The 19,589-nt window shown below is 36.9% G+C and overlaps 1 protein-coding gene across 13 annotated transcripts in view; it reads right to left on the reverse strand.

Annotated features, from left to right (window-relative positions):
• Window positions 1–19,589, reverse strand: part of TRIP12 (thyroid hormone receptor interactor 12) — a 199,150-nt gene that overhangs the window by 2,209 nt on the left and 177,352 nt on the right. For all 13 annotated transcript variants that reach the window (XM_069104627.1, XM_069104626.1, XM_069104625.1 and 10 more), the window contains 8 exons: window positions 18,206–18,304; window positions 16,581–16,695; window positions 16,152–16,306; window positions 11,825–11,989; window positions 6,196–6,360; window positions 2,685–2,798; window positions 1,418–1,512; window positions 571–674 (listed from right to left, as the gene is read on the reverse strand). In XM_069104627.1, coding sequence (XP_068960728.1) covers window positions 571–674; window positions 1,418–1,512; window positions 2,685–2,798; window positions 6,196–6,360; window positions 11,825–11,989; window positions 16,152–16,306; window positions 16,581–16,695; window positions 18,206–18,304 — 1,012 coding nt within the window. The remainder of the gene's footprint in view (window positions 1–570; window positions 675–1,417; window positions 1,513–2,684; window positions 2,799–6,195; window positions 6,361–11,824; window positions 11,990–16,151; window positions 16,307–16,580; window positions 16,696–18,205; window positions 18,305–19,589) is intronic.

Below are 19,589 nucleotides of genomic sequence, written 5' to 3' on the forward strand. Positions count from 1 at the left end.
CTCAGACACTTAACACAAAAACTAGCTGTGTGACCCTGGGCAAGTCACTTAACCCCAATTGCCCTCCAAAAAAAGGCAAAAAAAAAAAAAACCTATCTGTTAAAATAGAAGATAAGATTACCACTAAGATTTAATTCTAAATGAGGACCAGAATTTTCATCAATAATTGACATTTTAACTTTCCTAACACTCCTAATATCTTTGAATTTTATTTAAAAGGAAAGAAAACTGCATGAAATTGTCCATGAAAAAGATCAAATAACTACATCACTTCATGTTACTAATTCTATCAAATGAAATTATTTTTATTAAGACTCTACCTACATGTATTTTCTTGTCATTTAAGTCATGTATGTAATGATTACTAAACATATACTATATAGCAACTCGTATAATTCTTACCTTCTAGGTCTGATAAATTAAATTAGAAAAATTGAAACAACTAACAACCAAGATGAGAGTCTTCATGTTCTATCATGTTAACTATGCTAAAACAGTTATTTAAAAAAGCCTAGGAACACAACAGTTATATAGAGATGTGAGATAAAAGCCAACTAGACATATACCTACCTCCTACAGGCAATCTTGGGCTACCAGTCACAAACTGAAGAAATAATCTCTGCTGCTCATTATCAAAACCACTGAGAATCTCAAACAGGTACTTCACAGCTCGACTAAAACAGAAAAAAGTATATAATGAACAATGGCCAGGAAGATAGTTTCATTCTAGAACTGACAGTAACAATGACAAGAACTACAACAATAATTATCTAAAATGATGAGATGAGTCCAGAAAACTGGACTCTGAATCAGACATTTTGAGATTCAAGTTCCAGCTTTTGACTAGTCAGGGAGAGAGGGAGGGGAGGAAAGAGAGACAAGATTATTATCAATATAACAAAATCTTGGATCCACAATTTCCAAGATACCTAAGTGTTGACCTAATTTATTAACGACAACTTTAAATTAGATAGTAACATTATTTAGAGAGATAGAAAAAGATATCTATATAAATCTATTGACATAACATTTAAAACATCTGTTATTTGTAGATGGATATAAATATAGGTAGACAGAGAAACAGATAAAGTATTCTATAAATAAGCCACTATCTAAATTTCAATTATCATTAATAAACAGGTCACTCACTACCTAGGTGTTTTAGATATTCTGGATCTTTCTATTGATATTAACTGCAATTTTTCTTTTACTTTTTGATCATCACTTGAAAATGAGCTTCTTGGCTTTTACTAGTTAGTAGGCTAAGGTAAAAAACTCAAGAATGTGTTGAAGGAGATGCTTTAAAACAAATGTTCTTGTTTAAGCTAGAAAATCCCTTGTCATGGGACCCGCCCGCCTCATGTCAAATTCCAAGAAGAAAAATCCTCTGAAGCAGCAGACCTTTGGTCACTGTTACCTGTCGTGTGTGTAGCCATGATCGGGCCTGCAGCACTCCATCAGGGTCTTTGCATCCCAAGTGTCTGCTTTGCTGCCACACAGAAGCTGGTCCAGCTACATTTTTAAACACACAGGAAGAAAGTATTCTTACAATGGCCAGTAAAAAGAGCTCCCCTCACAAACAGGAGATGTGGCTGGACTAGGAGGATACAGGGGAGCAAGAGGCAATCAGACTTGTGATGGGCTGCCTTAATAATATGCCCTGTTTGAAAAGTTTTGGTAGAGGAAAGCGTGTATGGTAGCCCACATGTCTGTATTATTTCCTTAATAGGAATATTTACTCCACTCACAAAGATCACAACCTCTCTATGTTATACTTAAGCAGATGTTCTTCTGAATTATTGTAAGTCCTCCTCTCTCCTAACTCCTTAAGAGATAAAGTGGCAAGCTTTGTGGTGATGAACCTCTCTGTAATTCTGTGGGCGATACCCAAGTCCCTCACACCAACCAAACACTCATAGCTTGGGCTCTACTAGCAGAGTCTTCAAGAATCAAAGGTCACCTCCATTACAAAAAGAAGCATCAAAGTTGTACTTGACGGAAGGACAGTGTGAACAACTGGATCAAACTGGCTCTAACACTATTAGAATTAGTCTCTTTCACAAAAATGCAGTTCATTGTAAAATTAGGTACACAATAACCTGACTTTTCCTGTGCAATAATACCACCAATGACTACTTTTCCAGGGTCATGGCAGCCAATTACCACTTCCAACATGTCACTAATACCAACCTCGACTATGTGTATAACAAACATGTTACCTAATTAAGTGTAAAATTCAGTTTTAAAATACCTTGATAACGTTCCCAGCACCTAAATCCACTGAGCCACACATTGAACCTTCACTCCCACAGAAGAAATTGAGAAGCAGGAGGAAATGTGACTCTCAGTTGGCAGATACTTTAGAGGAGAAACATAAATGAATATGAGCAAAATCTCGTGGACAACAGTGTCACCCTACGATGCTGCTCTGTCTGGGCTACCGGCCCCCCTCCATCTCAGTTCAATAAGCATTTACTGCGCGAGACACTGCAAGGCACATAAAGATTAGCAACACGCGGCCTGACCCTTGAAGCTTACAAATCTTGGTCATGGTAGTATAACTGTTAGAAACTGTAATCAAGGAAGGGGAGGAGGAGGACCTGATTGTGAAGTAGGAAAAGAAGAAGAATATGGGACTTGTGGGCCCTTTACAAGACTGGTATTATACTCAGAAAATTACTTACTTCCTCAGGATAGAAGTACTGAAGATGGCTGAGTGGGAAGACTGATTCAAATCCATCTCTGAATGAATCAAACTGCCTGGCAACACCTTCATTTAGTGCCCAGAATATAACCAGCTAAAAAAAATTAGACATTAAAAAGATTTCATGAAATTTTTTAATTTAATGAGTGGCAAAATATAATGAAACTGCTATTCTATAAGCTATTAGGCCTCTGACAAAATGTATTGGAAAGTAATTTCATCAAAGTTTTTTTTTTTTTAATCAAGCCTCAGGCAATGAAAAAATTTCATCTATACTTGTGTTTAGGGTTTGCTTTCTTCTTTTTCACAAAAATCCTCACACATACTTAGTTTAGGCTTGATGGAAAAAATAATTCCCAGCCAAATCCAAAGTATCATTTTAGATAACATGAGAAATAATTTGTCAAAATCATTCAAGACTATTTGCATCTCATTCCCCTAAATGGCTTTACTTCTAAATCTCATTAAAGCTGAAATAACTATTAGCCTAACAGTTTCTATTCAATCAAAAGAGTAAAGTATCACCTGAATATCATTTATGGGAAGAAAATAAATCATGAAACAACATTTCTGTTAAGAATTTTTTGCATCAGAACAGAAGAACCTATTAAGTTTTGAGGAAGATGGGGCTAGAATCTCTGAAAATACTTGCAGCATGCTGTAGTTAACAGGAAATTTTTATTAGAATGCAAATTCATGAAGAGCTGCTTGGCTGAAGTACACTTACTTTTGATGTACAGCTGCTGAAGCATTCTAGCAATGCATACTTGTTTATGTGAAATGAGCAATGACATAAAAGTCTAACTGAATGTAATGTAATAGAATTAGATAATTTTGTGACTCCCTCCCTCATTTTATAGATGAAGAAACCAAAGGCAAGTTAGGGTTAGATGTGACAACACAAAACAGAATGTGAGTGTCAAAACGGACCTTAGAAGCCATCTGTGATGTCTAACATCACCCTACAATAGCATCACCACCATCAGCTCCACAATAACCAGTATTTACACAGCATCAACTATGTGCCTGGCACTGTGCTTTACAAGTACACAGAAGCCCTGAGAGGCAGGTGCTACTATTACCCCCATGTTAGAGTGGAGGAAACCACAGTGGACGAGGCTGTAAGCGACATGTCCATAGTCACACATCTAGTAAGTGTCCAAGGCCAGGTCTGAACCCAGGTCCTCTTGCCTCCAGGCTCAGCACACTTCATCCTGTGTGAAGAACTCCAAGGAGGAGCCAGGCACATTTACAGGCAGCTCATTCTAGTTGTGGACAGCTCCGTTTTGCCTTGCATCAGTCTAAAATCTACCTCTTTGCAACTTGTACTCACTGAACCTTGACACTTAGTTTAGGACCCACAGAACCAATGTGATTCCACCTGATAAGAGATAGCTATTTTATACTGCCCTCTCCACCAGGAAGGTTAAACACTGTAATTTTCTTCAACACTGTCCCATCTGTTGTGTGATCTTAAGGCCCTTCACAACCCTTGGAAACCGTGGGCAAGAAAGAGCGACCTGATTTCCCCTACCCAGTTATTCTACAACCAAACACTTAAGGTCGAATTACTGATATCCACTGATTCTCTAGGTCCCTGCTTCTCCACACAGCTAAGGGTCATGATTCTCAGAAGGGTCTTGCAGCTTTTCACCATGCCAAGCAGGAAACATGGCACCAGCTTTGTTAGCTGTGCCAGCACATGAAACATGCCAATGGCCCTTCAGATTTCACCAACCAGAAAGGTTAGTCAAGAATGGGTATTTCTGACTAGATAGATATAACAAGAACAAACATACAAACACCTCCCCCCCTCCCTTCAGCACTAATGGGAGGTAGAGGAGAGAAGGGTGGGAGGGGGAGTGAGACAATACTACAGTCTCTAGAGAGGGGAGGGGATTAAAGTATTATTTATTTATCAGATAGGCTCTATGCACAATTTAACTTCTTAAATTAGCAAGTTTAATCCCAAACTAGTTGAGTTAAAACAGCACCATTCAATTTAAAAGGGAGGGCTGGCTTTTGTTGGATGGGGAAGAATTACAAGAAGAAAGGTAGAATCTAGAACTTACTGTTATAATTCATCAAGAAAGCTATATATATAATTTTTTTTTTTTTAAGCAATTAGGGTTAAGTAACTTGCTCAAGGTTACACGGCCAGTTATTTCTGGGTGTGGTGCTAAGTATCTGAGCCCGGATTTGATCCCCAGGTCATCCTGACACTAGAGCCAGTGCTCTTACTCGCTGAGCCACCTGGCCGCCCCTAAAGCTATATATTTTCACTAGATAAAACGGAATAAATAAAATAAATAAAAACGGAATAATAAATAAAATGGATAAAGCAGAAAAGTTTTAAGTGTACACAAATTACCAAAGACATCATGTTGTGATTTGCTTTTGGTGGACTGCAATGCAATCACTCAACAGTGGGATATGGCAGCTAAGAAAACTAACACAATTTTAGGCTGCATATTGTTCTGTAACAAAGTAGGAAGGGAAGAGTGCCACTCTACTATGCCCTGGCCTGGGTACCACATTTTACAAAGATACCTATGAGCAGGAGAGCACACAGGAGGGCAGTCAAGATGGTGGAGGATCTTAAGTTCACACCATAGGATCAGCTGAAGAAATTAGTTTACTTCCCTGTTCAGTTTCCTTTAAAAATTATTATTTAATACCTTTTCTCATATCACATTCATTTCTGAGTACATCCTTCCTCCATACTCTCCTAGATCTTGTAAACAAAAATTAAGACTTTGTCTCAGGTCTCCTATACTGCCAGATTCTTTGTATTTGTTATTTTATAACTGAGTAATATTCCATTATCTTCACATACCACTTGTCTAATCATCACCAAATCAATTGTACAAGCTTTGTTTCCAGGAACTGAGTATATTTAGCTTGGAGAAGAGAATATTTAAGATAGCTACTTTCCAGCATGTGAAGGGCCTGTGATATGGAAGAGGGTTAGCTGTGCTCCTGACAACTTCAGTGATGAGAACTGCATTTCATGGGACAAGTTTCAGAGGCAAATCTAAGTGTGATGTCAAGGAAACTTCCTAACAGTTAGGGCTGCACAGAAATGGATGAACTGGGCTGCCTAGGAAGTAGTGAGTGGGTTTTCTCTCATTAGAGGTCTTCGGGCAAAGGTTGATCAGGATGCAAAAGAGGATCTTTTCCAAGTATGCTGCCTGTAGTCCATTCCAATCCTAAGATTATATGACTTGCTACCTTTAATTACGTCAATATAAACAAATGAACTTTGTCCAGAACCTGAATTTCATATATGATATCCAGTATAAATTATATACAGAGAACATAATGAGTAAGATTATATTTAAATACACCACTAGATCACCAAATAATATAAGAAGACTGACTCTTTAAAATCAGTACAGTTAGAACTATCCAGAAAAAAAAAAAAAGCATTGAGGAAAGATAAGCTTATAAAAACTTTCCCTCCCCTGAAAAAATTCCTTTGTATTACATACTCGTAGATACTCTTCTAAATTGTGGATGGTGACAGGTATATCCTTCCCCCCTTTCTTTAGTTCTATGTTGGGAAACCCTGGTAGTGTGAAATCCAATCCTAGGTCTTCCACTGAGCAGCCATTCATATTCAAGGTCTCCAATGCATACTGTAGACTCTCTTTGGTCTAAAAATATGGAAGGGTAAAACAGTAAAGCACAATTCATTAATTACTATTACAATTAGTCCAACTCAAACCAGTATAGAAAAAGATGCAATATATTCTTAAAAGGAAATGTATGAAGAGTTTTTAAAACAAGAAAAAAAGTGATTATTTTTTTCTCTTGATTAGTTTTCAACATTTACTTTTATAAGATTAAGTTCTAAATTTTTTCCCCTCTCTCCTAGACAGCAGATACAATCATATTAAACATATTTCCACATTAGTCATGTTGTTAAAGAAGAATCAGAATAAAAGGGAAAAAACACACGAAATTAAGGAGAGAGAAAATATGTTTCGATTTACATTCAGACTCCATGGTTCTTTCTCTGGATGTGGACAGCATTTTCCATCATGAGTCTTTTGGAATTATCTTAGATCATTGCATTACTGAGAAGAGCTAAGTCTAGCAAAGTTGGTTATCTATACAATGTTGTTGTTACTGTGTACAATGTTCTGTGGTTCTGCTCCCTTCACTCAGCAACAGTTCATGTAAATCTTTCCAGATTTTTCTGAAATCAACCTACTCATTTCTTTTTTAAATTTACTTTTAGTTTTCAACATTTACTTCTGTAAGTTTTACATTTTCCCCCCTCCCTCTCCCATCTCTCCCCAAGACAGCTTGCAATATGATATAGGCTTTATATATTCATTCCTATTAAATACATTTTCACATTAGTTATGTTGTATAGATGAATTATAATGAATGGGAGAAGCCATGAGAAAGAAAAACAAAACACGGGCAGCTAAGTGGCGCAGTGTATAGAGGACTGGCCCTGGAGTCAGGAGGACCCGAGTTCAAATCCAGCCTCAGACATTTAACACTTACTAGTTGTGTGACCTTGGGCAAGTCACTTAACCCCAATTGCCCTGCCTTCCCCCCCTCCAAAAAGCAAAACAAACAAAAAACAAACAAAACAACAACAACAAAAAACCCCACACAGCTTTACAACCCTTTGGGCATAGTTCCAAATTGCTCTCCAGAATGGTTGGATCATTTCACAACTCCACCAACAATGCATCAGTATTCCAATTTTTCCACATCTCCAACATTTGTCATTTTCCTGTTTTGTCATGCTAGTCAATCTGATAGGTGTAATATGGTATGTCAGAGTTGCTTTAATTTGCATTTCTTCATAGTTGTTTTTTAATTGTACATTAATATATCCCAAAAAATTCATTAAATCACTGATAATACAAACCAAATACATAACATTCTCATTTAACAAAAAGGAATTCATTTTTATTGTTGTTGTCCAGTCATTTTAGTCACATTCGATTCCTCGTGACCCTATTTGGGGTTTTCTTGGCAAAGATACTTGAGCGGTTTGCCATTTCCTTCTCCAGAACATGAGGAAACTAAGGCAAACTGGGTTAGGTTGCTTACCCAGAGTGACCCATTTAGTGTCTGAGGCCAGCTTTGAACTCAGAAAGATGAGTCTTCCTGACTTCAGGGCCTAGTACTCTATCAACTGTACCACCTAGTTGCCCTTAAAATATTAAAAAATAACTTTTACTCCTCCTCAACCAAATGAAGTTCCAAGAGTTCAACAAAATGCCACCTGGCCACACCACACAGTTCTCAGAACCTTTCATAAAGCTTTTCCTAGCCTTGGGTACTTCTAAATTTATATAATTAACTGTAAAATCCTTGAGTGAAAAGAGCAAAAGATGCCAGAGGGAAGAAAGAAGATAAATAACAAGGTACTTCAAGATCATGTGACAGGAAGGTTTTGACCTAAGCAGATAGTCTCCTTCTATTGTCCTATATTTAAAAGGGAAGGACACTAAAAATAAATCAGATCATTGAAACATTCCAGAAATTCCAGGGATGCTGCAATATGATAAAAAGTTTAAAACTAAGCATTAAGTGACATTACAATCCTTAAAAAAGCAGCCTATGCTTTTCATGTTTTAAAAGGAAAGCTCAAAGGTTAACAACAAACAGAAAATAAACATAGGATCATATAGTTACTTTTGGGTTCAGTTCAAAGAGAAATGTCCACAAGAAGCCTACAATTTGAAAAGTGGTTGAAACAATTAACAACTAAAGTTGCAGGATAAAAAATAAATTCACACAAACCATCAGAATTTCTACATGTTACCTTACCAACAAAACCCAGCAGGGAAAAAAAAAATTCCCTTTTAAAATAACTGCAGACAATATAAAACACTGAAGAGTTTACTCACCAAGACAAACTCAGAGACTACGTGAACAATTTCAAAACACTTTTCATACAAACTAAGACAGAGCTAAATAACTGGAGAAATATTAATTGCTCATGGGCAGGCTGAGCCTAAATTAATTCACTTATTCAGTGTGCTATACCAATCCAACTATCAAAGAATGATTTTATGAAGCTAGAAAAATTAATTTAAAAATTCACCTGAACTCAAGGATATTAAGGGATCAACAACAAAAAAAAAAATGTGAAGAAAGGCAGTCTGGCAGTACCAGATGTCAAACTATACTGCAATGTATTAATCATCGAAACAATGTGGTACTAGCCAAGAAATAGGTTTAAGTGGAATAGATTAGGTACATAGTACACAGCAGCAAATGATAAACTCAAAGATCTAAGCTTTTGGACTAACAACTCATTATTTAACAAAAATTGCTGGGAAAATTGCAAAATACTCTAGCAGAAACTAGATGCAGATCAATATTTCATACTGCATACCAGATAAGGTCAAAATGGGTAAACAATTTGGACGTAAAGGTGATTTACGTAAAGTAAATGAGGGGAATAACATTACCTGTCAGATCTATGGATAAGGGAAGAGTTTATGAACAAGCAAAAGATAGGATCATAGGAGGGGAGAAGGATAATTTTGATTACAGGAAATATGAAAGGTTTTACATAAATAAAACCAATGCAGTGAAATTAGAAGTAAAGCATGAACCTGAGGAAAAAAAACTTTTTGGCAAGTTTTCCATTTTTTAAATAGATATGGATTTGAGTCAAATTGATAAAAAATATGCACTATTCCCCAAGTGACAAATGGTCAAAGGACACAAACGGGCAGTTTTCAGAAGAAGAAATCAAAGCTCTTTATAACCATACAAAAAATGTTCCAAATCAAATGAATAGAAAGATAAAAATTAAAACAATTCTAAAGTATCACTTCATACATATCAGACTGGCTAACAGAAAAAGAAAAGGGCAAATGCTAGACTAGAGGGGATGTGGAAAAACAGGGACCCTAATGCACTGTTAGTGGAGTTGTGAACTTGTCCAATCATCCTGGAAAACAATTTGCAACTCTGTCCAAAGGACTATCAATGCTCTTTGACCCAGTAATATCACTATCAGGTCTGTAATCCAAAGAAATCAAAGGAAAAAGAAAGATACCTAAATGTACAAAAATACAACAGCTCTTTTTGTGGTGACAAAGAATTGGAAATTGAAAGGAGGCCTATAAATTGGGAAATGGTGGAACAAGTTGTGGTATATGATTGTATGGAATACTATGTGCTATGAGTTTCAGAAAAACCTGGAAGACTTAAATGAACCGATAGAAAAGTCACATTGGTCTTGAACTAAGTGGGGGCACCTGATCAACTCCAGCCCTACTGTAGCTCAGAAATCCTAAACTCATGGGACCTACTAGCCTAGCCTCCTCCAGGATCAGGGATTGCAAACATAAGCCACTATACCCAGCATACCTTCTTAACTCAAACAAGGGATAAGCAGAAACTTCAAAGGATAAAAGAGACAATTTCTATTACATTTAAAGTGAAGATTTTGCACAAACAAAATTAATGCAACAAAAAGTAAAAAAAAAAAACTTTGTATCAAATCTTAATTTTTTCCCAATTTATTTATTTTTAGTTTTCAACATTCATTTCCACAAGAGTTACAAATTTTTCCCCATCTTTCCCCTACCCCCACCCCAAGATAGCTAGCCTACTGAATACCCCTTCCCCAAATCTGTTCTCTTGTAACCCCCCTAACTTTCTATCTAGTAAGGCAAGAGGAATTTCTATACCCTAGTACCTGTATATCTTATTTCCCAGTTGCATGTAAAAAACATTTTTTTTTTAAGCATCAAACATCTCTTAAGGGGCTAGTATCACAAGAAGTCAACAGTGGAAATGTCTCCCACCCAAAAAAGAATAAACAATTCTCAGAAGAACTTCAAAATATTAATAACCAGATGAGAGAATAGTCCAAATCTCCAGTAAGAAAAAGGCAAATCAAAACAATTATGAAGTATTATCTCACACCCAGCAAACTGGCTGATGAAAGATGGGAATGGAGTTGTGGAAAAGACAAGCACACTAAAATGCATTGCTGTTGGAGTTATGAATTGATCCAACAATTCTGCAAAGCACTTTGGAGTTTTAGGGACTCGAAACCCAAGTCGCTACTTTCAGAAAAAGACTAAACAGTGTTATATGAATGTAGGGACATGACTATACATCAAGACTTGCTGAATATGACTAAATAGAGGGAAGAAGTAAGACTATAAAAAGTGATACAAAGTGAAATAGAATCAGGAAAACAACATACACAATGACTACATTTAAGTGGAAAGATCAAAAATGAATCCTGCTAATTATAACATCAAAAACATTTGGCCTCCAAGAAAACAGATGAGAAGAAATCTCTCACAGCTTCTCTGGAAGAAGTACGGAACCATAGACGTGGATCACTGTATGTTTTCCATAACTTAGTTCATTTTGCTGAACTTTTTTCTTCTCATTAAAAAAATTATATTTTATAAAGGGATGGCTATAGGGCTGTGGGGGAAGGACATAGGTTGAAGCAGGTAGTAGAAAATGAAAATAACATAAAAGCCAAAGAAATTTTTTTAAAAATTTTAAAACATAAGTAGGGACGGCTAGGTGGCGCAGTGAGTAAAGTGCCAGCCCTGGAGTCAAGAGGACCGGAGTTCGGTTCCAGTCTCAGACACTTAATGTACCCACACACAAAAAACTAGCCGTGTAACCTTGAGCAAGTTACTTAACCCCAATTGCCCTCCAAAAAGGCAAAAAAAAAAAAAAACAAACCCCAACAACTTCACATTGCCTTCTATTTGGGGCGGCTAGGTGGCGCAGTGAGTAAAGTGCCGGCCCCGGAGTCGGGAGGACCTGAGTTCGGTTCCGACCTCAGACACTTAACACACACGCACACAAAAAACTAGCCGTGTAACCTTGGGCAAGTTACTTAACCCCAACTACCCTCCAAAAAGGCAAAAAAAAAAAAAAAAACCCCAAAACCAGAAATAAAGCCAATGGTAATGAGTTATTACATTCATTGCCTACTCTTTTTTTTTTTACTACCAGCTATGCTGATATACTTAAGTGTATTTCTTAGAATTATGATTCTATATACTTTAATAATAAATGCCTATAAGAAGTTAAATATCAATACAAAGATTATGAAAAGTAAGAATGTATAACATTCTCCTCATTTTATATGCTTACCTGTGATTTATCTTGTTCAAGTCTTTTCTTTTGTCTGACAATATCTTCTAGATGATATACTGATCTTGCTACAACTGGGTCAATATCAAACAAATCATGTGATGTAAGTGAAGTTTCTTGTCGAAGCATCCATTTATAAAAAGGCAAGCCAAGGGGAAGGTCCACCTAGAGGGGAAAAATATAAAATGTTCCCTAATGAGACTAAGTTTCTGTTACAAATTATATTTTTATATAAGGAGCTTCAATAATTCATTAAAGAACAGAAATAGAAAATCATTAAATAATTCAATAATTCATAATAGACAAGAAATGCAATAATGAGTTCACTGGCTTATAACCCAAAGAGTTTTAAGCAACACTTTTAGCATTTCCATAAGCAAAATGAATATATGAAATTTCCAAGTTTCCAATAAAAAGATGTAGTTTCTGGTTAAGTGGAAAAATACTTTCGTCAATTTTTACACCTAATAAGAAACAGAAAGCTGGCTTTTAAGACTAGAAGACTTGATTCAAGTCCCACCTCTGACACATCCTAGATGCATGGGAGTAGTAAGAGATTAAGAGACTTGACCACAGTCACACTCCAATGCCAACCTCAAAGATTCCAAGTTCTCTAACACTGGTCATATCAACAATATGCTACTATCATCCTTCCACCACACCTCAGAAAAGTCAGACACAAAGTTAAAAAAAAACTAGAGTACCTGGTGATAAGATAAAATGCAGTACTATACATAGGACAACTTTAATAAATATTTGCAGGGGCAGCCAGGTGGCTCAGCGAGTAAGAGCACCAGCCCCAGTGTTGAGATGACCTGGGGATCAAATCCGGGCTCAGACACTTAGCACCACACCCAGAAATAACTGGCCGTGTAACCTTGAGCAAGTTACCTAACCCCAATTGCTTAAATAAATAAATAAATATTTGCCAAAATGAAAGAAGTCTGGGGAAATCTGAGCCATTGTGAGAAGATTCCTTTCTTCCATAATATCTATTCACTTACATTCCCATGTTCCTTGATTTTTCATGCCTGAGTACTATTATCACACTAGTTTTAAATGAAACTTCACAGAATAGCTTTTCATCAAAAAAAAGGTTAATAAAACAACAATAAAATCTTTTTTCCTCAACATTCAACTTCATAACTGCTTTCTCCAATGATGCAATATTCTAAAGCAAAATACTTCATAAGAAACTTACAGTAACTACATAATTTATCCAAGTTAAATTAGTCGAGGAATTGTAAAGCTGACAACTTTTAAAAAGACACAAAGCCTAAGATCGAAAACATCTGTCTCTTGGCCAGAACTGGATTATATCTATTAGTTATGTACTCAATAAGCTAATGTTTATCTCATGCTTTAAGGTCTGCAAAGCACTTTGGAGTTGTCACTTATCTTCACAAAAACCCTGGGATGCAGATGCATTCTTATTATCCTCATTTTACAGATTAGGAAACTAAGGCAAAGAGAGATTAAGTGAGTTGCCCAAGGTTACATAGTGCACAAGGTTACAGCTAGTGTCTGAGACAAGATCTGAACTCATGTCTTCCTGACTCTAAATCCAGTTCTCTGTTTGGACGGTAAGAATGTATTTGCCAGTTATCTTGCTAATCTAGTCAAAAAAGGCTTTCTATGACAAAGGACAGGAGTGTGAGTAAGAATATATCTGTTGGTATATATCTTGAAGTTAAATATATTCAGAACTGCTTCAAAAGAAAGGAGCCACCTAGAGACATCTAGAAATTCACAGAAGACAAAATCCAATGAAAGAGCCAAGTAGTTTTCCCATGTCATCAAGTCAATTGACAGAAGTCTGTCTATTGACATAACTCAGCCAAGGCTCTGGATGACACATAGAAATGAAACAGGATGATAAAAAGGGGGAGGAAGAATAGGTAGCACTTCATACTGTGAACAGAGAACTCATGGAACCAGAGAAGGAAGCATGTGGAAGATGAATGAGGAAAAGGACCAAGGAGGAAGAATAGATGTGTTTTTATCTCACTGCTTAGAAAGGAGGCATTTGGCAAACAGAACATGAACCTGGGAAGGGTGACTGGGAAGGTGCAGTCATGTGAGGGACTTCAATTAGCCAGACATCTGCCAGAGCTTGCTCTGCTCAAAACAGACCCCTGACTTGGCTTAGTAAAAATTTCATCCTTGAAAAGGTGGAAGAACCAATATAAAATTATTTTCTGAATCTGATTCTCACTAAGAGAATGAACTGGTTGCTGGGGGAGAAATGATTAAAAATCTTTTGTGGAAGTGACCGATCCATCCTAGGATTTGTGATAAAGCAGAGGAAAACTGGATACAGGTTGACCTGTATTCTAGTTTTGAGGAAAGCAGACTTCACTGGGTCCAGAGAAAAGTCAGGGAGGATCCCACAGCCAAAAAGGGACAGACAGGAAATGCTCAATAAAGAAATTCTAAAGGCACAAGGGGAAACAATTCTAACCAAGAGGAAAAATGGATTTTGTCTGAAGAAATCACTGTTGAAGCACAGAAAATCAGGCAATCTTTTCTTTATTTCTTTTTTGAGGGGAGACAACTGAGGTTAAGCGACTGTGTGACCCAGGGTCACACAGCTAGAAAGTATCTGGGGCTGAATTTGAACTCAGGTCCTCCTGACTCCAGGGTCAGCACTTTACCCACTTCACTGTGCCAACCATTTCTTTAAAGACAAGGTAACAAAAGACGAGAATGGCCCTGTAAAAAATAAACAACACTATTGGGAATGCTAAAGTTCAGTTTGTACTAAGGCTATTGGGAGAAAAAGGGATGGGATAGACAGGAAGAAGATTCCTGAGCCGCTCCACTTCCTTTCTGGTTACATTTCCCCAGTAAAGGAGAATGAGGGGCAGCTAGGTGGCGAAATGAATAATCAGCCCTGGGGTCAGAAGGACCTGAGTTCAAAATCTGCCTCAGACACTTAGCCATGTAACCTTGGGCAAGTCACTTAACCCCAACTGCCCTGCCTTCCCCCTCCAAAAAGAAAAAAAGAAAAAAAAGGAAAAGGAAAAAGGAAAGGAGAATGACCTTTACACTGGAAATGACAGAACCAAAATGTCTGAGGTAGTCTATTAGACCCACGGTAAGAGGACAGAAAGATAGTAATCTGAGTTGTACATGACTGTTAGCAGAGAGAACCAGCAGATTTCAATGATATGCTTAAAAAACACATCAGAGTCTATAAACGATGGACCACTGGGTTTGACTTGTATTCCTGGGAAAATTCTACATGGCTTGATCATGAACAAGTCCTATCTTTATTGGACAGGATAAAGGAAATACAGCAGATATAGTAATGTATTTCCCACTATTCTTATGTAAAAAACAGGGAAACACATCACACAAGAATAAAGTGAAATGGAATGAGAACTGACAGACTCAGAGTAGTTCTTAATGATTTAGTGTCAATTTGGCAATAGTGTACAGGAGATCTGTGCTTGGCCCTGGGTTGTTTAACATTTCTATCAATGATTTGGATAAAACCACAAATGGAATGCTCATAAAATCTATAAATGGCACAAAACAAGAATGGATGACTAACATACTTGACAATCAGGATCCCAAAGGGTCTTGACAGACTAGAGCATCGGAGTGAATTTATGAAGATTCAATTAAAATAATGATAAATGTAAAGTCTTGTACTAGGATGCTTTACAAGTATAGCAAGGATTGGCAGTTGTTCCAAAATGGATTGGGGGGTTTCAACAGTCTGAATACATGAATCAACAGTACATTTGTGGCAATCAAAATAAATGCAATCTTGGGGGGCATCAGAAGGGGCAAAGTTCTTCCAAAGAGGGAGGTGACAATCCTGCTGCATTCCACTCTTCAGGGATCTGATCTGTTGTACTGTGCTTCATTTTGGGTACAACAGTAGAAGAAGGGCATGTCAGCCAGGATGGCTGAAGGGCTTTGATAACATGACATGAGGATCAGTTAAAGGAATATTTAGGAATGTTTAGCTTGAAGGAGAGAAGACTCAGAGGGAATAGACTTGTCCAGTGTGGCGCCAGAGGGCTAAACCAAAACCACCAGTTACAAAGTTGCAAAGAGGCCACTGTAAGCTTGATGTCAGGGAAAAAGTTCCTAATAATTTCCCACTCTCTAAAAACAGGATGGCTGTCTCAGTAGGCAATGGATTCCTTCTTCTTGGAAGTTTTCAAGAAGAGACCATGTGACCACTTACTAGGTATATTATATGGGGAATTCCTCTGTAGAGAGGGTGGGCTAAATGGCCCCTAAAGTCCCTTCTGATGATTGCATCTGTGAAAACATATTTGTTTTAAAAAAATTATTATAGTCTTCAACTTACCAATCTGAAATCCATGATAGCCTTGGCCATTAATTTTCCTAAAAAGCGAAACTTCATCTTAACCTTAGCAATATGCGCTGGTTTGGCTGTTCTGCCAAAGGGAAGTGCAAATAGGCCTTGGAGGTTTTGAATATACTTGGTCCCTTCTTGGCTTCCTGTAACAACAAGTAATTACTGATAACTCATTATACTCTTGACAAACTAATAGTCCCAAACTATCAAAATGATTTCCATTTTTGTTTTAATTGTTACATTCCCTAAGATGAAGCATGCAAAACATAGAAAGAAAGAAATCTTCTAGTCCAAGTCCTATTTTGCAGAGACTGACTTAAGGCAAGGAAGTGCACGACGCTACTCGAAACAGAATTAATGAATTGTGAAGCTGTTTGAGCTGTTGTCTATGGAGCATTTAATTTTGCCCCAAATCACCTTTTGGATTAGTAAGAGTTACTTCTTCGCCTCTCCAGAGGCCTAAGTCAGCTCTCTGTAGTTCCTGAGATACAAGTGCATAAAATTCCAGTGTAGGCCCAAGACCTGTACCAACCTAATGAAGGGGAGAAAAGAGAACCATTTTAGAATTTATGCAGATTCCATCTTCAGTCAATTCACCAAAGGCGTGGTCAAACTGGCCATACAAAAGGCAGTATTGTGCCATTTTCCATTGTCCTTTATGTAATAATTCCTTCATTTCTGGAGGGAAGAGGAGGAAACTGAAGATACTAGGATCAGGGTATATGGGAAAAGAAGACAGAACTCTAATACCTGGGTTTGAAATTACTCCATCTTTGAAATGAGAGGATGGACATGGGGAACTCCAAGGTCTCATTCCATGCCTCCTTAGCAGATGATTACCTTGACAACACATGAGCCAGTGTATTATCCTAATCTAGCAGCAAAAACTAGACTACATCTTGAAGCTGTCATGTTCTTGTTTTTAATCAAACCTTAGTTTGAGGTACAGCTGTCTTCAAAACTGGTACATGTGTAAGTAGGAAGGGATTTTAGAAATCACCTTGCTTTGAAAATGAGTAAATTGAGGTTCCAAAGGTTTGCTAGTTAATAAGGATATTAGATTTCATGCTAGAAAAGATGACACCATCTCATCAACCCCATTTATTTGTAAATGAAATTGAGGCTCAGAGCATCAAGCAACCTGTCCAATATTGTGGACCACTCTACTCACTCAGCTACTTTATGGGGGAGGATGAACATCAGCCAGGATGGAGTTAAGTTTCCAAGTTTCTCTCAACTATAAGATAGTATACTTCGATTTTAGTAAGACAATACTGTCTAAAACTTAACCAGCTGCACTTTTCTCTAAGAAAAAAAAAATGCCATGTTAATAACTGCTGTCCACCAAAGGCAGGAGTATAAATAAATAAGGGTGCTTCTGGTCTCAGCGAACAAAACAAGATCACAGAATTTCCCACAAAGGTCAGATCAAATCCACAGGGAATATTACTTTAAAATGCTCAAAACTAGTAAAATTAAACAACTCTGAAGAACCACCTCAAACGCAAGGGACTGGCAAAACTGACAAAAAAACGAAAATGACAAATGCTGGAGGAGGCTGTGGGAAAACAAGACTTGTCACTGCACTTTTTGGTGGAGCTGAGAACTGGCCCAGTCATTCTGGAGAATGATCTGAAACTACATTCCAAAAGCTATTCAACTGTGCATACCCTCTGACCCAGCAACACCACTGCTAGGTCTATACCCCAAAGAGATCAAAGAAAGAGGAAAAGGGCCCACATGTTCAAAATTATTTTCTAGTAGCTCCTTTTGTGGTAGCAAAGAACTGAAAACTGAGAGGATGTCCATCAACTGGGAAATGGTATGTGACTGTGAAGAAACAGAAGATTGTTCTTAATTTTCTATTTGTACTCCTAATTCTTGGCATATGGTAAGTCCCTAAACAAATGCTTTTCCTCTCCAAAAATAACTTCATAGAATTTTCCCCACTCCAAAGAGTAACAGGAGTACTCCATGAATATGCTCAAAAGAGGTTTTATTAAGCAGTTAGCTGGTTCTCAAATAATGCAAAAGATACTTACTTCATTCTCATACTGAATTTCCAACATGGCCCTTGAGCTGCCAAGATCCTGCATCACAGATTCTGCCTGTTTCAAAAGTTCTTCTCTATTCACAGTTCGCTGGGAAGAAGAGTTTATTAGAGAAAATGAGATGTTCATTAGATTTTTGTTTTGTCATTCAGAAATAAAGCTGCAATTGTGATTCCAAGTACAGCAAAATGCAACAATATCATTTTGATTAGGATAAAAAAAGTGGCTAACCCATTATTGTCATGCAATATCCTATGGTAAAAATTAAAATTTTCAATTCTTTTAGAACTGTTTGCTCATATTCTGCGACTACTTTCTGTGTGACAACAGGTTTTGGTTTTATATATTTCTGAGACATATCTATTTATTTTGGATATCTAACTCTTATTTGAGAAATGTAATATAAACACCTTTCCCCCAGGCAACCATTTTCTTTTTTTCCTGGATGTACTGCTTTGGTTTGCACGAGTAATTTCAATTTCATGAAATAAGAACTATTGATTTCATCTTATATAATTAAAACTTACTCTCTACTCATAGCTGGGAAAAGATATATGATACTCTTTCTAACATTCAGGCCACATATACATTTTGAATGTATTATGGAAAATGGCATAATATTTTGGTCTAGGCCAAAATTCTGCCATACTGCTTTCTAGTTTTCCCAGTCAGGGTTTTTTATTCTTTTCAATTATAGTCTTGTTCCATTAACGTACTTTCCCAGTCTTCAGCGAGTATGAAATGGTTTTTAGGGTTGCTGATCTTTAATATAGTTTGAGGTCAGAAAATTCTCTTCCCCTATCATGGCTACCTTTTTTCATTATTTCTCTTGGTATTCTAGATCTTTTTATCTTCCAAATGATTTTTCTTATTGTTTTATCTACCTCTAAATTATCCTTTTTGTATTTTAATTAAAATATTCAAAATGCAAATTAACTCTGGTAGTATTCTCATTTCTACTACAGTAGCAGAGCTCAGCCGTGAGCACTAGATATTATCTAGGAGTCTATTTGAGTCATTCTTTATTTGTGAAATCAAGCCTATATAAATATTGAGAGTACTTTAGTAGAATGACTTCCAAAAATTTTATGCATTTTATAGTTATTTTGAATGGAATTTCCCTTTCTAATATTACCTAGTGGATTTATATAGAAATATTGTTTATTTTTATATGTTTATTTTGTAGCCTTGTAACATTCCTGAAGTCATTAGTTGTCCTATTTCTAGGCTGATTTCCCAGGATTCTCTAAGTAAACCATCATGTCATCAGCAAAAAGGTACAGTTGTTTCCTTTCTTGATGCCTTTCTTTGCTTGTATTGGCATTTTCAGAACTATATCAGAGTGGGCAGATAAGGCATTCTTGCTTTATCCCTC

Source organism: Petaurus breviceps, unplaced genomic scaffold (genome assembly GCF_028583685.1).
Source record: "Petaurus breviceps papuanus isolate PSGF00001 unplaced genomic scaffold, PetGlider_PUasm1.0 688, whole genome shotgun sequence".
Lineage (NCBI taxonomy): Eukaryota > Metazoa > Chordata > Mammalia > Diprotodontia > Petauridae > Petaurus > Petaurus breviceps.